Below are 14,580 nucleotides of genomic sequence, written 5' to 3'. Positions count from 1 at the left end.
ACTTCATCCCTGAAAGCTTAAGCCCAAAAATCCCAGGGTCCACAGCCTGCTATTCCCTCTTCCATCCTCTGTTCTCCATCAATTTATACTTTGACCTTGTCATGTTCTCAATCTTCTTACCCACTTTTCTTCTTCCAGGCTGAGCATATTCCTTGCTTCTCTTCCTTTTCTATCCTTTCTGATTTGCATTCTTCATTCCTTTGAGAGTTAACCACATTTGCTTTTCACACCTCAGCCCTAAAGGCAATCAAACCTCTCCTTTTCGCTGTTCATGATTACTAAGCACTGTGGGAGAAAATCCCATAATCATGCTCATGACGTCCCACCTCAGTGCTGCTCAGCAAACCTCTACTGATCCTAACATGTCTCTCTTGCCTCACAGGTGCAATTCCAACCCTTCACTGCTTTCTGTATGTCTCCAAATTCATTCTAGACTTTCCCTTCGGTGTCCTGACATCTAAATGTATAAGGCAAAGACGTTATCGGTTAAGAACTCCTTCAGCTTTTCTTCTCTTCTACCTTAAAATGACCCTACAACTTCTTCTGCCTTAAAATAACACTTTAACTTTATAGGAATTCTTATCCCAGATAGAAAAGTATCCCTATCCCCCCTCCAAAGGCTGTCTCAAAAAACAAACTGTCATTTTTTCTTTTGTTAAACATGTTTTGTAAGTATAATGTGTTTGTGTATTTAGAGTAAGACATATTTATAAGGAAAATTAAAGATGGACTTGCTCAAAATGACAAAAGTAAATAAATCTATCATTCTGATAACCATTGAAAGCAACTTTAATATACTGGTGAATATACTTTCAAATTTCTCTATGCATATATATTATAAAATATAAATCTTATATTGTATTCTACTTTATTTACCTAATCTGTATTGTGAAGATACGTTCATCTTATAATACCATTGTATTCCTTGGTGTGGTTATACCACATATACAACCAGTATCTATGGTAGGGACTCAAAGATCTGGATTCTAGACCTTATTCTCATTCCTCCTTCTTCAGATCTTTGCTCCCCATGGACTGCCTTTCTCTTTTATACCTTCAGTCTCCCTTTCCAGGGGCTTCTTTCCATAGCCACCAGAAATGCTTGCATTTTCTCCCTGCCACTTTCTAAAATCATTCCTCTATTCTTGCCTTCTCCTCATCAGATACTACCACATGTCTCTCATAAGAATAAAACTGTTTCACAAAGCAGTAATCAATCTTTACCATATCACCCCTTTACTTATCACAAGTTCTTTGGCCTATTGTAAAGGTCTATTCTCTTTCCTCCTGTTTATTGAAACATCTTCCTCTCCACAGTCCCCCAATCCCTGAAAACACTTTCCCATGGTTACCAGTCCCCAGACATAGACCTCTTGGTGGTTGTTCAGCAGTAAACCTGAAATGCAACTCCTAGAAGTTATAAGTAAATGAAAACAGGCATCTCTTAGACAGAGACTAAGAGTGTTATTCAGAAATACACGAATTGTGAATAACATCTTAAAACATTTTTTGAGGGGGAAAATCTTTATGAAAATAACTGCAAGCAGCAGTAGTTAGAAATGTCTGAATTACACTCATATCTTTATACCCTAATAATAGGCCTGTGGCCATTCATCTTTTGATATTGCAGTATGTTATAGAAAATGGATGTGAGAAAGACTGAATGATTTTCAACAAGTAATGTCTATGAAAAAAAAGACATCTTTTTATTCTTTGTGCCATTCCAGATTTACTGCCTAAATAAGATATCTTCCAAGACAATTTAGTAGATAACCTACTAACTAATGGACCTTTCTGTCAAGTGACATTTGTCTCTTGTCATGTAGCTTGAGGATTACTTTAATTTGCTCTTGTCTGTTTTAGCCTTTCTTCATATCTTCATTCTATCTACTTATATTGTTCACCAGTCTATGTGTTAATCACTAGTCAAATTTTGCACCAGTAATTTTCAATCCAGGTGTATGTCAGAAACTTACAAATTAGAGACTGAGGCATGGTGATATATCCGAGAACAACATGCATATTATTTTATAGTATGTGATATAAAAAAAAATATAAACAAATGTCATTGCTGGAGCAGCTGTGCAGAAAATAGACCTGTATATTGATCATTGTGGACAGAGAGAGTTAAAGGAACATATAGATTCTCTTGGAATGAGGGGATTGTGTAGGACTCTTGGAGTCAGTAAAAGGATTTATAAAATTTCAATATTATTCAAAACAGGGCACGGCTGTTAAAGGTCAAAAGAGTTGGAGTCTTTATCTAGCCTTTATTTATCTAATAGTTTTCAGCACTGCTACTCTAAGCCACTCCAACCCTTTCTTATTCAGAATTTTTTAGCTAAATTATTTTTACCAAAAGAAATAACATATAGTAATAGTGTAGGTTAAAATTCATCAACAAATACTTGTTGGATGAATAAAGGAATAAATGAAAAAACATATAGTCTGAATTCTGTTTTCCCTTATTGCCTTCAACTTGTAAAGACCCCTTTAACAGTACTATGTGTCAAACCAAAGAAAATTAACTAGTAATGATTAATTATCACCCATGTACCAGGATCTGTGCTTGAGACTCTGCTAATACACATCATTTGCTTTCATCTTTCTAACAATTCTGGGAAGTAGGCATTATCTGCATTTTTCAGCTGAAGAAACTAGACTCAAAGTTGAAAATTTTAGCCAATGTCAAATACTTAACAAGTGCAGAGCTGGCACTCAAACCTAGGTCTGAATGGCTCAAATCTGTGCTTTTCCATTAGAAATTTTCTGGGGCATCTGGGTGGTTCAGTCCATTAAGCATCTGACTCTTGATCTTAGCTCAGGTCTTAATCTCAGGGTTGTGAAATGAAGCCCTGCCAAAAAAAAAAAAAAAAAGTTAAAAGAACATTTTTGGAATATTTAGGAGTGGTTTACACTTTTTTTCAAACATCCAAAATAGTGGTTTGTTATTATTATCATTTTTATTATTTATCCACCATCAAATCATTTTTTTCAACCCAGGAAAGGAAATATGATATAATGGAAAGAAAATGATATTTGGAGCCTAACAAATTTGATTTGAATCTGAAATCCACTATTTGCTTATTTTCTGTGTTTGGATGTTACTTTACTCTTTTCAGGGTTTTCCATTTGTTTGTTGTTTGCTTTTAATATATAAAACGGAAGAAAAAAAAATAAAAAATAAATAAATAAAACAGAAGAAATAGTATCTACTGAATGGAGGATTATAAAACACTTAGGTCAGTGTTTAGCTCAGAATAAATATGCAACATATGTTAGTTCCCTTGAGAGAATTTTTAGTATTTTGGTATTTTTTGAGTTTTATTAAGAACTTTCTAATTTTTGAATACTCTCCCTCTTAGTTTGAATTATTACTTTTACTATTACTAATTATTAATTAATGATTTTCTTGTTAAAAACATGTCATTTGCTTTTAATATTTTCAGTGGTGATCATACTATAATTAAAATTATGGATACTTTTTTTTTCCCTCTCACATTTATAAAATGAAGATTTCCTGCTGTCATTGTCACTACGATTTTAATGGCTTCGAAATAGTCCCACACTCAGATAGATGTATGACAGCATTTTTAGCCATTTCTACATCATTTGGATGTTTGTTCCCAGTTGTTATTGTTCTTTGTTTTGTTTTGTTTTTAATATTAAAAACTTAATACTGGGATGAAGCTTTGAATATAAATCTTTGTACATATCTCTGATTATTTCTTTAAGATAAATTCCTAGAATTTAATTCCCAGATTAAACAATACTTTAAAACAAGAACTTCTGGGACACCTGGGTGGCTCGGTGGTTAAGTGTCTGCCTTCAGCTTAGGGCATGATCCTGGAGTCCTGGGATCGAGTCCCACATGGGGGCTGCCTGCATGGAACCTGCTTCTCCCTCTGCCTGTGTCTCTGCCTCTCTCTTTCGATCTATGTGTCTCTCATGAATAAATAAATAAAATCTTTTTTTTTTAAGATTTTTATTTATCTATTCATGAAAGACAGGGACAGAGAGAAAGAGAGAGAGAGAGGCAGAGACACAGGAAGAAGGAGAAGCAGGCTCCATGCAGGGAGCCTGATGCAGGGCTCGATCCAGAGACTCCAGGATTACACCCTGGGCTGAAGGTAAGGCTAAACCTCTGAGCCACCCAGAGATCCAATAAATAAAATCTTTAAAAAATAATAAAATAAAATAAGAACTTCTAAAAAAATCAAAGAAATTCTTTGTAAATAGAAAATTCTATAGGGGTGCCTGGGTGGTTCAGTGGGTTAAGCATCCAACAGTTGACTTTGGCTCAGGTCATGATCTCAGGTCCTGCTGTTGAGCCCCACATTGAGATCCACACTCCTGGGGAGTCTGCTTCTCCTTCTCTTCCTCTCTTCCTGCCCTTCCCCCTCCTTGAGCTCATACTCTCTCTCCCTCTCTTTCTCAAATAAATAAATAAATAAATAAATAAATAAATAAATAAATAAAATATTTTTTAAGATTCCATAAATGCATATGATTATATCATTTTATTTTTTTTCTTCTTTTTTATAACCCCATAATGGAAATAATTTTAACTTTAGAAAAACTTTGAAAGAGGAACTTTTCTGAGGATATTGTATTTATATTTACAAACCATCAGTTAAATTGTTGGTTACTTTCTGAGAAGAGATGGAGTGTACTAACTAAGATTTTCATGTACTAACATGAAAGAAGAAGGACCATTTGGCTAGGCAGCGGACTTGTGCTCTTGGGGGAGAATCAGCAAATATGGAGGATTAGGAGCAAGGAAAAAGAATGGTTCATGCCAGACACGTTCATCAGTCATGGAATCTGCCCAACTGCAAGGGAATGCAGCCCAGCCAGAGCCCTCTGCAGGGGCTGCCCTCACTAGCGTGGCACCTCACAGTTGCCATTGACTGAGTCAAGTATCAACACTCGGTTAATTAGCCACAATTCTCAGGATCTAAGAGTGTCAGCCAGGGGTCTACCTATTCACATGGAGAGAGCTGCTCAGAACACAAAGGTTCTGGGGTCTGCCCATGCAGCTGGCTGGCTCTGGGATGATTGTCAGGGGACTGGCGTGATTCAGCCATGGAGAACAGCAGGCAGTAATTTCACTGCTGCTTGTTATCTGTCCCTCTCTCTCCGCTGAATGCTCCTGGCTGGTAGCAAAGGCCTGAAAGGGACGGCTGGGTGAGAACAATAAGGAGAGACAGGAAAACGCTTTAAATAATTTCCTTAGCTGAAGTCACATGAATATCCTCTAAAAAACCATGGTGGCTGGCCAGGCCCAGCTGGCAGACTGGTTTTGACTGAAACATAAAATTTGGTTTTGGAAATCCTTAAGACTGGAAGCACACGTCCAGTTACACTCTGCCTCTACCTACCACTTTTCATTATAGATTTTCTTATATACTCATTCTTTTCCTCAGAGTAGATTTGAGGGCAGGGAAACATATATTAGAAAATGCCAAGGCCACCATATTCTCCATATTAGAGTTAATTCTAAAAACAGTTGTAGTTGCTAGATTGTCCTTAAACCTATTAGGTCAAAGATCTATTGATTCACAAAATGAGTTTTAAAAATGTAGTAGTGATCTACTTCCACCACTAAAGCATTTTCTTTCTTTGTTGGCAAAGGGTAGTTCTACAAATCAAGCCAAAGATCCAGAAGAATCTTTAAAATTGTCCAGTTTGACCTCTCAATAAATGCCCGGATCCCTCATGTCCAGCAACTAAGCAGCTGTTCTCTGAGTAAAGGGTCCTCCAGAGCAGCCTATCCCCATTTTGGACAGTTTTATCTCATTCATCCTTTACCTAAGCCACAGTTTGGATACTTAGGCTTTCCATTTTTATTCTTGTAGCCACATAGAACACAAAGGCTTCTACTTGTGTATTATATTTTTTAACACATTGTGGACTTTTACTGTGTCCTTTTTGTGTCTTCCCTTTAGATCTTGAATATTCTCAGTAAGTTTGTTTGTTCATTTACTCATCATTTATTTACTGAATACTATGTGCCAGAGAAAGCACCAAGAAACAAAGATGAATACTACACAGTTTCCTTAGTTTGAAGGAAAGATAGACTCATAAATATATAAACTCAAAATAATGCAGTGCATGGCATAAACACAAAACTCCTTAAAGATTTAAAAGGAGACTAAATTACCCAGAGAAGTGGAGTTGGAGTAATTATTTAATATTTTCTGTAGCACGTGCCTTCTGAGCCTTATCTTGGATAATGGGAAGAATTGGGCTGGCAAAGGGGAGATAGAAAGTACCTGGCAGAAAAAACAGCATGAATAAAGGCCAAGAGACAAATCATGAGGTGAACTGTACAGGAAATAGCCAGCAGCTCAGTTGAGTATTTCTGCAGGTGAAAATGTAAAGCTAGAAATGAAGGTTAGGAGCTAGGTAGTGAATATCTTTCTCAAATGGCAAAATTTTCAGTGCCTTCTCCAAAAATATTGATATTTTCAGGAGAAAGTATTTGTATATCTCCCTATCTGTGCTCTCCTCTTTCTCTACCCCCTTACTCAAGAAATGTTTATCTCCGAGGTGCCAATTCTAGTAAGACCAATATACTCCAATTGATGTTCTTGGAACTAGACCCAAATTACAATGAAGATGCTCATCTTTCCTTCCAAAACCTCTAAATCTTACAGAAACTGCCTCACAAGTCACCTACATGCTATCCTGATAACTATATACATGACAATGTAGTTGATATTACAGTAAAAATGTATTGATTATCAGATGCCAGACTATCACTGCCTTTTCTGCTCTTTCTTGGATTCCACAAAGGGAGAAATCATCTAGTCTTATTCCCTGTAGCCTTAGCTTCCCTGTAGCCTTACACATAATAGATACTCAAATAATACTGTTAGAGTCATCTGATGTCAAGAGATACTTAAAACCAAGAATAGCTTCACCTGCACTTGTGGTAAATTCTTATCACATCCAGTTCATTTTGCTTTCTTCATTCAAGCCTTGTCTGTGTCCTGGACCGAGCAAACCCTTTCTGGGGTAAAATCTCAGGGATTTTACATATGTTCTTCCTTTGCCTGGAATGTTCTGTTTCCTCCCCAGGTTCCATCCTGACCCCCTTAAAAGTAACTGTTTTTCACCTTCAGGAAAAGTCCTTGTGCTTCCTTCCTCTGTTGGCCACTCCTATACTCTGCACTTCCTCTTCCTGTGCCTCATAAACTGATATATTCACTGCTATAGTCCCAGAAACTAGTCCAGTGCCAAGCATAGAGCTGATGTTTAACAAGTATAAAATATATTTATGATTACATGACTGCTACTGAGTATTGTTTCTGTTCAATGAGCATTGGATTTTTCCAAAGAAAAACAGAATTAGAGAAATGTCAGAAGTATAAAGACATGGGATTTTAGTTGTTATGGTTGAATTATTAATTTCAACCCTTCAACATAAATGTATGATTGCAAAATCATCCTTCTGGAATTCTTATTATTCAGCCAATAAATATTGCCAAACATAACCTTGACATTTGTAGTGATATAACTGTCAAGTTACAGCTGATTTTATCTTGACATTGAACTTTTCTGACTAATTGAGTGTCTTAATTAATTTTTCTGGATTAACTACTAAATTTTTAATCCTCATCTCTTTTTATCCAAGAGCAGAACTTAATCAGGTAGCTTTAAATTTAGTAAGCTATCTTGGTTTTAGTGAAATCAAATATCCAGTGATAGAGAACTAGTTAAATAAATGATAGTATGTGACCTTGATGAAATATTATTAGCAATTTAAAATGGATAATTATAAACAGTACCTAGGTATATGGATATGGCTTAAAATATAATGTGAATTAGAAAAAAGCATCCGAACATAAAATGGAAACCTAATGTAGCAAGGGAGATATAGATAAAAATATGTAAATAATAAATATGTTAAGTAAGATGGCTTGTGAATTTGGGGAAGACTTTTAATTATGTCTTAATACAGATTTTAGAAGGTTATATGTACATTGGATGTCAATTACTATAATTTACATGAGTAAGTATGAAAGCTTTATTAGAATATAAACTATCAAATTTACATGCTGCAGTAGTAATACATTCCTTGTCTATATCTATTGCAAATTAAAATCTGTTTATTGCTAAAAAATATCTCACATTCATTAACTCTAGAAGGGAGACCTGCCTTCTGAAGTCAAAGCTTCTTGTTACATAAAGACTCATTTATTTGATGTATAACAGTACTGGAAATAAACCAGCCAAATTTCACTACTCTACTAAATCAATTTCCACATAGCTGGTTTCCTTCCATTCTTTTTCATATATAATTTTCACAATTGACATTAATATTTTTGCACATAAAACAATTTGTAAGCTTTTATTTCCTACTTTGTAATGATCATTTTAATTGCTGTATAAAAAAATACTTTCCCTAAATGCCAAAATATAAGGCCCTTGGAATAAGCGAAAATGTAAGGCCCCTTAAATTCTTGCAATGCAGAAACGAACTTGAGTGTTTTTTCTGACCTTCCTTTGTCTGCTGACAGTGCACTTTATAGCTTTGCATTAGAAGACTGTTATCACCTGATATCCATTTGAGTGGTAAGATGATAACGGGTAGTGCAAGGGGAACTAGGTTTAGGTGACAGCCATATCATTTAATGTCTACGTATTGTCTCTCCAGGGGAATTCTGGCCTGGGATTCAGTATTGCTGGAGGAACAGATAATCCTCACATTGGAGATGATCCTGGCATATTTATTACGAAGATTATACCGGGTGGTGCTGCAGCAGAGGATGGCAGACTCAGGTAAAGCTCTGACACGTTAGAATTATTTGGAAAGTAAATCTGCCACATCAATAAGACATGTTTATACCTTTGGAGAATAATAATTTTACAAGGCTCTGTACTTGAAAGAAATGGCTGTCAAAGCAAGCTTTCGATAATGACTTTGCAGATTTCTTATTACTGACTAAAATTCAAATAGTATTTAATTTCTGTTTGTTGATGAGCACTATGTTCAACATTCAGCCTGGCTCTGTAAGGAGAGTGTGCAGATAAATCTTTTGTTCCATGAGGCCTTCATTCTGGCTAGAAGGAAGAATACCACCAGTCAGAGCTGGTGAGCAAATAATAACATGTTTCAAAAACACTATACTGTAAGTAGTATTAACAAATAAGGCAATGGTATAGATACTGTGTGTAGTCATAGATTCAGCAACCACTTATAAGCGCTTTCTGCAGGACTTTGAACAGAGAGTATAAAAACTATTCCATAGGAAGATTCTATACTGGGTCTTAAAAAATAACTAAGATTCCACTAACCGCATAAATCTGAATAAGGACACAGGGGGAGAAAGAACAAATTATCCCAACGAAGAGAGAAACCAATTTGACTTTGATGAGGACCACGATGTGAGGTTAAGTAGGTAGATAGAGCAGAGCAGAATACTGCTCAGCATACAGTAGTAGCTGCTAGAACCAGGGCCTCCACTCTTTAAAGAACTGAAGATTATTTGGGTAACTAAGGGTCACACACATTGGACAATTAGTAAATAATATAAAATTCTATCAGAGATCAAAGCACTAGCTAAAAGGCATTGTAGATTGGAACAATTAGAAGAGATTTGCCTGGGGAGAAAAGCATGTCCCAGTGTTATTTTAGTACTTCCACTACACTGTGAATCCCCTTTGGCCAAGAAGTTATATATAGAAGTGCATCAATAAATTCTTGCTGAATGAATGAGTTTTTTAATTAATTAGTTAATTAATTAATTAAAGGAGTTGAGGTAGGAGGGTAAATTAATGAGTAAGAAAAGGGTGGGTAGCACAAGCAAAGTCCTGTAGGTAAGAATGACTAGTTTACATAGAGCCACTCTGGGGACTGTGAACTAAGCATTGCAAATGTAAGCTTTGTAGCCGTTCCTTAGTCTGTTTTCTCACTAAACATGAGTAAGCTAGTTTACTGTTTTTCTTATAAAAAAGCTAAGAACACTTGTGTTCCCTATCTACTTGTTCCGACGCAGTGATTACTTAGAACAGCTTGTGGAAGAGAATCACAGATTTTTTTTCAGGGGCATCTGAGTCTCCCACCAACATGAAAAATATGAATGACACTCCCACAGGAAACACATGGTTTTTAACAAAAGAATTTTCAAACTGAATTGGTGAGATTAATTTCTGAGTAAGGAAATACACATGCTACAGAGTGAACAGTTTGAAACAGATACTATGTAATTCTTATGAGTCATCTTGGTGACTGGGTTTGCTAATACTGAAGGCTGGAGAAGCTTTTCTAAACTTTTCAAAGTTTAGAAATAGTAGTTGGAAGATTGCTCTGCAATCAATGGTCCACAACCACCATCTCACACCACTCTGCCTAGAACTAGGAGAACTTCTCTCTCTTAGCCAAATTCCCGCCCCAAGTTTGGGATAGAATAGCCTTTATGTTAAACATGCTTACCCTACAGTTAAGAATGAAAAGTGGCAGTGACACCATTGTTTGCTTGCAAATATGGGTGGCAGTATCATGCCTACAGAGGTAAAAGGAATTCTGCTACAAGGAGCATCCAGTCGTTATAAAGAGAATAAACATAATACTAGCTAAAATTTATTGAGCTTTTTATGTCTGTAGGGCATTGTGCTAAGATACGTAGATAGAAATAAAGATGACATAAACACATACAGTCTTCTATGTACTCACAATATCCATATGAGGTAGATACTGTTATTTGACCATAATATTAACCCATGAAATTAAGGCTTAAAGACTAAGAAGATCACCCAGCTAGCTTTGAATACACTCAAGAATTAATCCTGAATATCATTTGTGTACTCTCTAAACTCTTGTTCAACAGTAGAATCTTCTGTATCATGTGGTCTTTGCCTAAAAACTCCCAAAGGGAAAGGGACTAACACACAAGCCCACCCAAGAAGTCCTTTCTCACTGTGGCAGGGGCACTGTTCAAGATAGGCCAATGAGCTGTGAGCAGTACTTTTTATCTCACCATTAGTGCTTTGGACAGGGGAGCAGCACATCACAATGAGCTCTGGAAGGATATAGGTTCTAATCTCTGTATACTAATATAATTGGTCTTGGAAAGTTACACTCTTTTAGTCCCTGTTTTCTCCTCCATAAAATGATGACACTAATATCAACTCCACTGAGTTGTTCTGAGGATTCAGTGAGAAAACTTATGTCCCCAGCTAAGTCAGTGTATATTAGATACTCAGTAAATATTAGCAATATCTCCCCCTTTTCCCTACCTGCCCTCCCTACTCTCAGTGGTCTTTCCTCTGCTCTTTCTACTTGTCCCTTCCATCTTTCTTTCAGCCTCCTTTCAGCTACCATGTCTTTCCCTAAGGTTCCTGTTCTTTTATGTCCATAGCCCTTTTTCTCCTGCTTATAACATGGAACTAAAGGCCATTTAGAAATAGGTATGGTTCTAACACAGTTTCTATATTTCTGTTCTTGAGTTTATAATGTAATCAACTAAATCTGCTGTTTCCCTCACTTAAAAAAAAATAAGCTCACAAACTAAGCATGGTTATGTTTTACTTAAAAAATTCTTTGTTCTTTCGTGTGTTAGAGACTCTTAAAATGTTTAAGTATGTCTTTTCCACTATAAATTCCACTATATAGTGTCTTTTCCACTATAAATTTCCACTATAAATTATATTGTTGAAAATCAAATAACACTAAAGTTTACAGAGAAGCTGAGGCCCAGGAAAGTGAGTTGATGGGTCTGCTCTTGAAGGAGTAGAAATTTGGATTCTACAAAAGTGGATATATTATAATCAGATCAACAATAATAATAGCAGAGACCAACATAGTGGTTCAATGTGCCAAGTGATTTTCCTGGCACATTAATTCATTTAAAATGTTCAACAACTCAATGACACCCACAATTTTATTATTCCCATTTTTCAGATTAAAAAACCTAGGTACTGAGGTGCCTGGGTGACTCAGTCAGTTAAGCGTCTGACCCTTGATTTCAGCTCAGGTCATGATCTCAAGTGGTGGGATTGAACCCAGCATCCAGCTCTGCATTCACCAGGGTTCTCTCTCTCCCTCTCCTTCTGTCCTTCTCCCCATCTCTCTCTCTCTAAAATAAATAAATAAATATTTTTGAGAAAAATGAAAAGAACAAATCAAAGCATTAGAGGTTGAATAATTTGCACAAGCTTGTATGACTAAGAAATGTTAGAGCTAGAATTTGAACCCAGGTAGTCTCACTACAATGTCCATGTCATTGCCTTCTATATTATGCTGGTGGGGAGCAGGGAGACACTTGAAGACGCACTACAGTAGGCAGCATTCTAAAAATGCCACTCCTCAGAAGTCCACATCGTAATCCATAGAACCTGTGTCTACCGTGAGATATCACACCTGTGGTTATGCTATGTTATGTTGTAATACCCAGTTGACCTTAAGATAGGGGAGAGTATTCAAGTGAACATGATATAATCATGAATTTTAAAAGTGGAATGCTTTCTCTGGCTGGTGGCAGAAGTCGGAAATTCAAAATGTGTGAAGTACTTGACACTCTGTTGCTGGTTTGAAGACAGCAGGAGGAGGTCATGTGAGAATGTGAGAAAGGCCTCCATGTGAGAAAGGATGAGAAGCAGGTCTTCAAGCAGACAGCTAACAAGGAAGCAGAAACTTTTCTCTTACATCTGCAAGGAGCTGAGTCCTGCCACACTGATGTGAGCTTCGAAGAAGACCCTAACCTCCAGATGAGACTGTTGCTCAGCTGACAGGGATTTCAGCCTGTTAGAACCTAAGCAGAGATTCTAACCATGCTGCACCAGACTTCTGACCTGTGTAAACAGTGAGCTAATAAGTGGGTGTTGTTTTAAGCTGCAAATTTGTGGCGATTTTCTAAGGAGCAATAGAACACTAATAAATACACCATTCTAGGAATTCTGAGTTCATTGTCAAAAGCCTTCCTGTGCGAGCTCAATCACACTCAGTATAAAGTGAGTGTGAAGGCTTCAGACACAGATGAAATGCGAGGTAATTCGCTCCCTGAGATTAGACCCCAAAATGAGCTCAGGTCTCAGGAGTTGCCCCAGATGAGAGATATAAGAGAAAGAACATACTATTTGGGGTAAGGGGACCTGGATTTCAAGTTCTGATTTCTAGCTGTGTGACTTTGGGATTCTTTTTAGGCTCTCTGTGCTCCAGTTTTCTCACTGGTTAAATTGGAGATAGGAGCATAGACCTCAGGAAGCTATGGTAAAGATTAAATGAAATAGTGAGCATGAAGGAGCTATGTAAAATTCAAGGCCCTCAACACAGCTCATTCTGCCAGGCCAGCCATTTAACAGCATGCTGAACTTGTCACAAGTCTGTGACTGCCAGGAAAGGATGCTTATGGTAGAAATCTAAAATAACCCCTAATGACCCCACAGCCTGCATGATTTCTTCCCCTTGAGTGTGGGCAGAACCTGTGAATATGATGGAATAGTACTTTCATGATAATATTGTTTTATTTGGCAGAAGAAATTTCACAAATATAATTAAGGTCCCTAATCAGTTGACTGAGTTAATCAAAAGTGATTATATTGTGTCAACCTCACCTAATCCAGTGAGTACTTGAAAAGCCAAGAGATTGTCCTGCTGGCCCAGACAGAGCAAACTTCCATGTTATGAGATCTGTAGAGGGGGCCGTGGGGCAAGTACTTGAGGGCAGCTTCTAGGAGCTGAGAATAGTCCCCAGCCTATGCCAGTAAGATGGAAGATATCAGTGATATAGCTAAATTCTGACAATAGCCCCATGAGTCTAGAAGACGAACCCATGATCCTGAAAAAAATGATATCCAGCTGAGAAAGCAAGCAAACAAAGCAAATCATGACACCCTGATTGCAATCTTGTGGGATCCAGACTGAAGGATTCTACTAAGCTGTATTCAAACTCCTGACACATTAGAACTCTGAGATAATAAATGTATGTTGTTTTGAACTTTAAAATTTGTGGTAATTTATCACTCAACAATAAAAAATGAATATGAACACTATGGAATTCTGATTCTGAAGCTCCCTTATGTCTGGGCTGCAGAGTGGCTTGCCAATTACAGGCCTCTGAACTTCAGAAACAATGAGCAGACCTCACAGCTCATCTCAGGCCCTTTTCACACTTGGAGACAAGAGGCAAAAAGCACAATGAGAAGCAAGGGAGGGACCAAGGTCAGAAACAGGGAAGAAACTAGTGCCCCAAGGGGAGAGAGAGCAGAGATCTGTTTCGTCTGATGGTTGGAGATGTGAGTCTGAGCTAGAGTGAGAGAGCAAGCCAGAGCTATAGGGAAAATAAGGAATGAGGGCTGAGTTAAGAGGCAATGCAAGAAAACACATAGTGGTTTAGATGAATTTCTCTGGACAGTGATCTTTTCCCCCATATAACTTCTTCTTTTTTTTTTTTTTATATAACTTCTTTTTTAAATATAACTTATTATGTATGTGTGTTTAGGGAAATAATAGTTGCCTTTATGTGATATATATTTATATATAATGCAGAAGAGTAGGGAAAAATTTTAGACACAGCATTTTTATACTACATGGAGTCAACCACTATTAACATGTTTTGTGCATTTATTTCTGGT

At 36.9% G+C, this 14,580-nt stretch overlaps 1 protein-coding gene across 47 annotated transcripts in view; it reads left to right on the top strand.

Annotated features, from left to right (window-relative positions):
• The window catches only part of DLG2 (discs large MAGUK scaffold protein 2), a 1,531,179-nt gene that overhangs the window by 942,149 nt on the left and 574,450 nt on the right, over positions 1-14,580 (top strand). For all 47 annotated transcript variants that reach the window (XM_072726063.1, XM_072726058.1, XM_072726052.1 and 44 more), the window contains one exon: positions 8,663-8,787. In XM_072726063.1, coding sequence (XP_072582164.1) covers positions 8,663-8,787 — 125 coding nt within the window. The remainder of the gene's footprint in view (positions 1-8,662; positions 8,788-14,580) is intronic.

This window comes from Vulpes vulpes, chromosome 11 (assembly GCF_048418805.1).
Source record: "Vulpes vulpes isolate BD-2025 chromosome 11, VulVul3, whole genome shotgun sequence".
In the NCBI taxonomy this organism is placed as follows: domain Eukaryota; kingdom Metazoa; phylum Chordata; class Mammalia; order Carnivora; family Canidae; genus Vulpes; species Vulpes vulpes.
Note: the sequence above shows the minus strand (reverse complement) of the source record. Positions and strands in the feature narration are given on the sequence as shown.